Raw genomic sequence first — 9,739 nt, 5'->3', positions numbered from 1 at the left:
TTCAGTCTTTTTTATTTTTTGTTGAATTTCAAGTTTATTATTGTAGATAGTATGACGTAATTGTTTCTCATTGGCTGGAGTAACATCAATTGGTTTTATTTTGATGGTTCTATGTTTGCTATTGTTATATGATGTAATCAATTTTGGTGAGATGTCTATCTACTGGTAATTACCTCGCAACGTAAATTGTTCCCACATTTTACTTTTTAATGTGCGATTAAATCGTTCACATATGGATGCCTTATGATGACTCAATGTGGAATACATTTTAATATTATATTGTTTTATAAGTGCTTCAAATTGTTTATTGAAAAATTCTTTTCCTTTATCAACATACAAAAATTTTGGCACTCTTCTTTGTAATAAAATCGATTCCATTGCATGGGCTACATCTTTACTATTTGTAGATTTTCCAGGCACAGCCCAAGCTTATTTTAAAAAAATATCAATAACAGTCAATAATTACTGATGACCTTTATTATAAGATTTATATGCTATCATGTCAACTAGATCACCTTGCTAAGTTCCATCAAGCCCACGTATATCAACATGTCGTCGTTGATCATTTCTTCTAACCGGTCTATGCAGCTCTTCCGTTATTATTTCTTTCTCATTGTTCATGATGCTGCTGATCAAGATATTTCCGAATATTTTCTTCCAATTGTTTAATACTTTCGGCTTGTTTACGATTTGCTTTTTTCAGTAAACGTAATCGAGCTGACTCATGCAGTTCAATTGTTTCATTCAATTCTTCTTCTAGACGTTTACGATGTTCTGGTGATGATTCAATATGTTTCTCTACTTGAACATTAATGATTTTGATTCTTTCTCTATTTTCTTCAATAATTCTTCTTGAATTTGCTACAGTTTTGCGTAACAGACGTAATTCTATTTCAATAAATTTTTTTAAAACTGTAATTTTTTTTTCAATTACTCCTAATGATGTTGCATCATTTAAATCTACTGGTTCAGCGAGAATACACAATCTCTTATGATCTATGTTAAACTGTTGATCCGCAGTTGATTTGAATCCTTCACCAGGAGGTCTACAAATAGCAATTTTTACAATATCTTTCGCTAACTGTCGTCCAAAAACGTCAACACTTAGGGTATGTTCCGAAATATAAACCAGTATGCTGGCCAGTGCAAGTGACGTCATGAATCGACGCCATATTGTACTGGTGTGCCGCCATATTGGACTGTTTGCCGCCTTAATTCATTCTATACGTTAACCGTTGTGTAAGTAGTGTGGCTTTTAAATATTTCTATTTATTTATTTTAATTTTGAAAAAATGTCAGAATTAAAAGAATTACATTTATATGATGAAGAAAAACAACAATCCTACTCATTTCATGTGACTCAAGAAGAGTATTTAAGAGCATATGCAGGTAAGTCATGAAATTTTGACATCTAACCTAATAAAAACTTATTGTTATTTTAAATAATTTGAATATTAATGTCAATGTTCATTAATGCTTTTCAGAGCCAGGTTACGGGTCACAGCTGCTTCATCAGTACATGAAAAAAGGTAACATTATAGTACTCAAATTTATATACACCAGTAGATTCCATGTATTTTCAACGAGAAAAATTTCAAGATATGTAATAATTAAGTCACATAATAAAAAATAGTTATAATAATAACATCAAAAATAAGTAAATAATATTGTAAATAAATCGTATTTTAAATAGGCTACGAAATCGCGGATGTAAACGTCCAGGAGAGGCCAATCGATGCGTCATGTGCATCAGTGGAAGAAAGCATCTCTCAAGAAAATATTGCTTTAAATTCTATGAATTGTAAGATTTGATAATTTTTTATACATTTAAAATATTCTTTATCATTTCCTGACCAATTTTCATGTAATTTTATTTAATAATAACGTAAATAAATCATATTTTGATCAGGCTACGAAATCGCAGATGTGGACGTCCAGGAGGGGCCAATCGATGCGTCATGTGCACCAGTGGAAGAAAGCATCTCTCAAGAAAATATTGCTTCAAATTCTATGAATTGTAAGATTTAATAATTTTTTATACATTTAAAATGTTCTTCATCATTTCCTGACCAATTTTCATGTAATTCTATTTTGATAAACAGCAACTCCTCATAACTGGACCGATAATGAAACTTTCCTGTGGATAGATTGCTTCGCAAAAGAAGGAGTTCATTTATTATCACAAAAAAAAGATAAATCAGACGCGCTTAAACGTGCTACGACAAAATTTAATACGATTTTACTTGAAAAAAAAGGCAAACAGATACCGCATCAGAAATGTGTGTCAAAAATGGACTTATTAAAACGTCTTTATAAAGAAAAATTAGATTTAAAAAATAAACCTGGAGGAGCTGCAGACAAGTGGATTTTTTTTGATGTCAGTATTTAATTCAATATTTACTTACATTTCTTACAATGCTTCAATTTCTCCCTTCTTATTTATGTTCAAAAGCTTCTTGCAATAGACATAATTAAGAGGTAAAATCTATTTATTCTGATTTTACTAGTTCAACACTAAAAAAATAGAAAATATGAAGCTTCAAAGCTTCTAAGCTCGGACCGATATATTTAACCTTGAATTATACTCTTTGTGACTGACTTCTCTTTTATTTTTCAACTAATAACATCAAGAATCAAAAGTCTTCACCAACTATTTTCTAGTACTTCAATAAATTTATGTTAAATTGTCGTATTTTTTTTAACAGGTAATGCATGAACTTTTCCACAAAGAACGTTGGGTAAAGCCATTATCAGTGGCAGGAAATGGAATTCCAGATAATATGAGTAAGTCCTTTCAAAATTTTCAAATAGAATAATAATTAATATTTGGAATTTATTATTGAAATAGTTGAAGTAGCTAATCCACGACCAAGACGTGAGAAGCCGTTGGATCATTTTCTTGAAGAAATGATGGTAGAACGGCGATTAGAGAAAGAAACTGATCTCTTGTATCGTCGTGAGAAAATGTCTCGTTTAGATAGACTCAATGATAACATTGAATCAATGGCAGGCAGTATTGCGGTCATTGGTGCTGCTAAAAAAGCTAAGATTGATATAAATAATTCAGCTTAAGTTGCTGTGATAGTAAGTTCAATTAGCTTCATTTAGTACATTATTGCATCATCTAATAAGGGATATCTATGATTGCCACATTCATTTATTGCAGGTTAATTTCTAAGTTTCGTTCAGCATTGTTGGAGTGCCTTATTAACTATTGATCTCCGTCCAAACTAACCATCACGTTATTTGTTCAGTTGTTGGATCGTTGTTGTTGCTGATAGTCATTGTGACCATCAGCCAAGGATACCACGAAAGATGGTTAGTATTTTTGATATTGTAATCATTTTTGGAAAATACCTTTATATCATGTCTCAATCTATGAGTGTGTAATTTACCAACTTTTGTTTTTGTAGTTGCAATACGCCGTGCAATCATAGTGGTGAGAAGCATTGCCAGTAACAATGGAATTTTTATGCATTTAAAGAGCTGAAGATATTAAAAAAATTATAATTTTTGACGAAACTTTCAAAAGAACTTCATTAAGCATAACAGCCAATTGGTTCATAATTCTTAATCCGTATCAAACTATGACGATTTTATTAAATATTTAATTCTCATTCTATGTTCTTAAATTTTGATTATTTCTATTCTTTGTAGTTATGTCACTTACTTTGATTATTCAATAAAGATCTTCATTAGGTATACTACAGTATAATACGTTCATAAACAAAAAAATAATGTTGTTTTGTATTGAATTTATGAAAATATGTTTTATATTAATAAAAAAGAATATACTTTATAAACTGGATTACAAAATTAAGTTTAATTCCGTAACAATAAATGTAATGACCCTTTTTAACCAATTTCTTCTTATGTCAGTGATGGATTAGAGTACTAAAATGCAATCTAGATTAGATGTGACAAAAAATGTTGACAAACAAATAAATTTCTTTAAATAAAAATTTAATCGAATAATTAGTTGTTTATTGCAGCAACATTAACAATCATACGAAATATTAATGATGATTGTAAGAAATATTTTTATCTAAATTATTCGGATAATTTAATTTTTTTTTCTTAATCTTTATGGCAGGCTTTAGAATTTCTCAATAAAGGAATTATGGAAATTCCTTTCTGTCAGTTAATTACATTGCTAATTAATAAATACGGTTATTTCCGAAGATAGCAAGTCCAAAAAAAAACAAGATAAAAGATTACAAAAACGAAATAAATGTTTTTATTCAAATAAATAATATAGGAGAATACAAAAAGAATTTTATATCATGAATCTTTAAAGCGCATTTTTTATTCTTTCTCTTTTCCTCATACCATCTCTTCGCATAGTATTGTTAATCATTGGAGGTGCATTAGGTACATTTCCAACATTACCGTTAATTATTATTGGAAATTGTATCAAATCATCTTGCAAAATACAAATATTATGCAAGATGCAACATGCCACGATGTAATAAGGTATCAGGTCTGTTCGTCTAATAGGTAACTTGTCCAATAAACTGCAAAATCTCCCTTTCAGTAATCCAATGGATTGTTCCACTATCATGCGTGCTGATGACTGAACTCTATTGTAATGAAGTTCGGCATTCGTTAAATGACGATTATTTTTATAAGGTACCATTACACAAGGTTGTAACGAATACGCTTGATCACCCAGTAAATGAGTGTCTTGAGGAAAATTGGCTGGAACACAAAGATTTTGTACTCCTGAAAGTCGAAAAACTCTTGCATCATGAACCGAGCCGACTTCACCAGCATAGACATGAATAAATTTTCGGGTGTGATCGCATACAACCTACAAAATATAAAAAAATTGTTGTTAAAAAATATGAAGAGAATATAACAAAATTGATTACAGAAATAACAACGTCTAAGTAAGAGAAATATCATGAAAAAGTCAGAAATTTATAATTAATCTAGAAGATTAAGCATAAAAAAGTTAAAATTTGAAGAATAATTAGTTGGATTTTTACAACATCTGTTGTAAAGTTATGCAGTCAGGTAAACTAAAGCTTAGCAAAAATGAATTTTCTACAACAATAAAAAATATCAGAGTTGGAGAAGACTTTGATTACCAGAGCAAAAACATAAAAATCAGCTAAAAGCTACAGATATGGAGTTCAAGACAAAATAAGAAAGATGTTTTTTGTATCAAAAACGCTATACATATTTAAGTCCAAAATAAAGATTCATTTATAAAATATTTTTAACATGCAAAGTATTGTGTAAACGAAATTCTATTTTGTATTATATTCTTTCAAATTAACTATTGCAAAATATTGATCTCATCATTACCTGAGTTTGTATGGAATATCTTCCTTTCCTCTTGATATAATTTTGAGCATTAAGATGAGGTGCTGGAATGTTAATATGAGTTCCATCAACAGCTCCTATCACCCCGGAGAATCCATATCGTCTGTCAATATAAGCTGCAGTTATTAGAGCTTCTTGAGTGCTAGGCCATTTGATGAATGTTGGTAAATATTTATACAAAGCTTTCACAAATTTCCAAACGGTTCTCCAGCCAGTAGCCTTGCCTATGTCGAAGCGCTCGCAAACAGATCTGTAAATACGATTAATATTTTTTATGTTTCATATAATTGTACATTACCAAATAAACATTTTAAAGCCGATGATTTTTCATTCACCTATAGGAATCTGGAGTGGCCATCATCCAAAGCGCTATGAGGATTTGAGTATAAACAGGAATAGGAGATCTACCAGGATTACCAATTACTATGGATAAATCTGACCCAAGTAAATTGATTAAATAATCGACAGTGCTCCTTTCAACTCTAAAAGAAATGACATTGACAGATTTAAAACATTCATTAATATTACCTTTTCTGGACATAATAAAAAATTACCTGAAATGGCTTTTAAATGTTTTATCCGACATTCGAAGGACAGTAAATGCCACATAATTGTATATTCTTACAATTCTTTCTCTTCCTTGGTTATCTTGTAAATAAGCAAGCACTAACTCATCATCATCAGAATCACTATCGGATGAATCAGAGTGAATTTCAGTGGCAACACGGCATACTAACGTAACTGTTGGTATCTCCATTCTTGACGAATTAATTAAAATCAATGTTTTTGCTGTACTGGATTTGGAATAACTTTTGGAGCACAAAATTTTATCAAATACTCACAAACACTTTTCCCAATATGGCAATAATGTATGACGTCATATGCTGGCCAGTGTTTTGGAACGAATCACCAGTATGGCGTCGATTTATGACGTCATTTACACTGGCCAGCATACTGGTTTATATTTCGGAACATACCCTTATTCTTAAACCTCTCACTTCAAAAGTTCTTAAAAAAATGAGTAGCTGTGTAGAACACATCAGATTAATAAATGATTTCAGCTTCACGTAATTCCTCGAAAATTGATAAAATCTCGTTAACATGACTGTAATTTCCAGCAGTTTGAGATGCATTAAGTGAACGAAGTCGATCTACAAGTTCATTGGGATCATCCCAATAGATATAATCGATAGGATGATTTTGTTCATGTTTAATCATATACTGTGTTAAACTTCTCCCACTTTTCGGTATATGTATGCTGATGTCGGTGAATTTTTTTAAATTCGTATACTTTTGTCGGGAAGATAATGCTTCCGATAGGCGTTTGTCACACTGATAATTCTACCATACATGTTTTCATCTTCTTTTGTTATTTCCGATTGATCAGGTAAATTTATAGATAATAATATTTTTAACTTCCCAGTGGGAAGTTATAGTAATGGGTCCGATTTTGCGAATCGCTAATTTTGACATATCTCCACGTTTTAAGGTCCCCAGAGTTGAATACGATAGTTTTCACGTGGACGTCTGTGTGTGTATATGTACGTATGTTCGTATGTTCGTACGTGCGTTCGGAATTATTTTTCTTGTCGATTATCTCGAGAACAAAAAATGATATCGATGTAGGACCAATTGCATTTGACGCGTAATTACGTAACTTAGGACTGAAAATGTTTTCAGGAAAATCGTAAAGCCATTTTTTTGGCAGAATCAAAAAACTGAAAAAATAGTGAACTACCTAAATTCTGCAATTTATAAATTATACCATTTTTTTGACGAAATTTTAAGATCATTGCAGAAATATGAATATTAAATGATTGGAATACTTGTATGGATATATGATGACAATATTTCATCGAAAAAAAAAAAATTTAAAAGACAATATCAGCCATAAAAGAATTTTAAACTCGTGTCAGGATTGAGAAAACAGCATTAAAGACGCTATAATAGTTCATAATAATTGTCAATAATATGGAATTGTGTTCATAACAATTGAACATTGTTACTAACAAGTGGTTATTGATCATAGTAATATTTAAATAATAAGTTTTAAATTGTTATAAACAATAAAAATAGGGACCCTTTCTATATATATTAGTACTTTTAACGCATAATTTTTTCGTTTACTAAAAAAATGTTACCAACCGTATGACATAAATGAAAACATACTCTTTTCGTGTATAACAATGAAATTCGTTGTAAATAATGAAAAAAAGGATCCATGAGGTACATTCGAATTCTTCTAACGCACAATTTTTTCTTTTACTGAAATAAAGTAACTAACCATATTAAATGAATAAAAACAGACTCATTTCGTTTATAACAATTCCATTTGTTATAAAAAATGGAAACGATTTTATTCGAGGTGTTTTTTTATTTTTTCCACTGGGAAGTTGGTCGTGTGGACCTTTCAGGTCGCACCCAGACCACTGCAGAGCACTGATATTTTTTTCTTGTTGCAGCTCCGTAGTTTCTATGTTGACACTTTGACAATCACATAAATAATGTACAGTTTAATGTATTCACGGTAAATTTATCCTTATGAAGCAATCAAATCCTCTTCTATATCACCCATTATCAACATCACTGTCTTTATCAATTACCAAGAAGCCATATTTACCATGATTCTAGCACATGGAACATAAATCTCGAAAATGAGAATAAGTCATGTCAGTATTCACATGATCATCGTAAATGTGTTTTAGATTCATGTCATCTTGCCTGAAAAGTTTGTATTGTCACGCACCAAATGTTTAGGAATTCGTGCATAAGTTTGACAAAGATAGAAACAGTCAATATCACTATGTCGTCCCATACAAAAATAGATTCGCATATTATCTTGTTTTTCGCATGCTACGTCATCAAAAATCATAACTAAGTCATCTTGATGTAAAATGACATTTTAGCTATAAATTTACATCTTTTATAGGTGTCGAGTTAGTCGTTCTTGAACAATGATAGTGCAAAGACGTATCAAAAAACGAGGTGCTGGTATTGTTGACACACTTATAAACAAATTGCCATTCGAACTTCATATACCCGGACGTCATTATTGCGGTCCGGGAACTAAATTGGAAGAAAGATTAGCACGTGGAGATCCAGGAATCAATCCATTGGACGCTGTTTGTCAAAAACACGACATTGCATATTCGCAAAATCGAGATAACATTGAAGCTAAAAACGCAGCTGATGAAATACTTGCTGAAAAACTTTTGAACCGTGTTTTCGCGAGCGACGCAGATATTGCTAAACGAATTGCTGCTTTATGCATTTCCAACGTCATAAAAGTTAAATTAAAGTTGATAATGAGTTCGAAAGAAAAAACAGAAAGGACAAGGAAGTTATACATTGGCAAAAGGTTGTTAATTCAGCAAAGCTTATGTTGAAATCCAGTTCAGATCCTATTAAATCTGCATTAGGTGCGGCATGAAAGACTGTTTGCGAGGCCGGTGGAAAGAAAAAAATCAAAGTTCCACGTATGATACCAATGCCGCCAAAAGTGGGAGGTATTTTACCTCTTATACTTCTATTTGCAGGTTTAAGTGCAGTTGGTGCTGTAGTCTGTTGGTCAAGACAGGTGGCACAGTTGGATTTGCAAGAGCAATTAATGATGCTAGAGACGCCAAACGTCAATTAAAGGAAGCTAAACGACATAATGAGAAAATGGAAGCAATAGCTTAGGGTGAAGGTTTACGTCTAAAACCGTACAAGAGAGGATTAGGATTGTATTTGAAACCAGCAAAAAAAGAAACTCTTTTATTTACCTCGTCGTGCACTGACTGATATTAAACTTTAAAAATATGCAAAAATCATGAATACCCTTTTTTCGTGGTGTTTTTATGCGAAATGATCTTCCAAAATCTACACCGTGGAAAAATGAATGAGCAATTATTCATCTCGACGATAAAACTGGACCTGGAACACATTGGGTAGCATATAAAAAACGTGGTAACAAAGTTATATATTATGACAATTTGCAGCCACGATCGAAATAAAAATGTTGGTCTTTAAGGTCTTATGAAGGGATATCTATATCTTCATCCAGGTCAAAAAAATTATTTAGATAATGCAGGTTGGGTAACTGATAATGAAAGATTATCGGTCGAGACGATCACGCTTGTAAAAATTGAATGGATAATTTCTTATGTCACTGTTGCAGACATAAAAAGAGTAGAATTGTTAAGTTCATGGGAATTATATAAATATCCAATGCTGCCAAACATAACCAAACACTTATGGGTTGCAAAAACCTCAACTCGACTGGGAAAGCCACGCTATGTTATATTAGGATTTTAAACTGCACGCAAAAATAATGCTACGAAAGATGCAAGTAATTTCGATCATTGTGATTCAAGGGATGTAAAACTTTTCTTCAATTCACAATGCTATCCATATGGTAACATGGATCTTG

At 31.5% G+C, this 9,739-nt stretch overlaps 1 protein-coding gene across 1 annotated transcript; it reads right to left on the bottom strand.

Annotated features, from left to right (window-relative positions):
* Positions 1-4,291: 4,291 nt before the first annotated feature.
* Positions 4,292-6,085, bottom strand: LOC118071561 (protein ANTAGONIST OF LIKE HETEROCHROMATIN PROTEIN 1-like). The gene is made up of 4 exons (XM_035090745.1): positions 5,883-6,085; positions 5,664-5,810; positions 5,311-5,578; positions 4,292-4,810 (listed from the first exon to the last, which is right to left on the bottom strand). The coding sequence occupies exons 1-4, from the start codon at positions 6,083-6,085 to the stop codon at positions 4,292-4,294; spliced, it is 1,137 nt and encodes a 378-aa protein (XP_034946636.1).
* Between the last annotated feature and the right edge of the window lie 3,654 nt (positions 6,086-9,739).

This window comes from Chelonus insularis, unplaced genomic scaffold (genome assembly GCF_013357705.1).
Source record: "Chelonus insularis isolate UGA/USDA-ARS -01 unplaced genomic scaffold, ASM1335770v1 contig_86_pilon, whole genome shotgun sequence".
Taxonomy (NCBI): Eukaryota; Metazoa; Arthropoda; class Insecta; order Hymenoptera; family Braconidae; genus Chelonus; species Chelonus insularis.
Note: the sequence above shows the minus strand (reverse complement) of the source record. Positions and strands in the feature narration are given on the sequence as shown.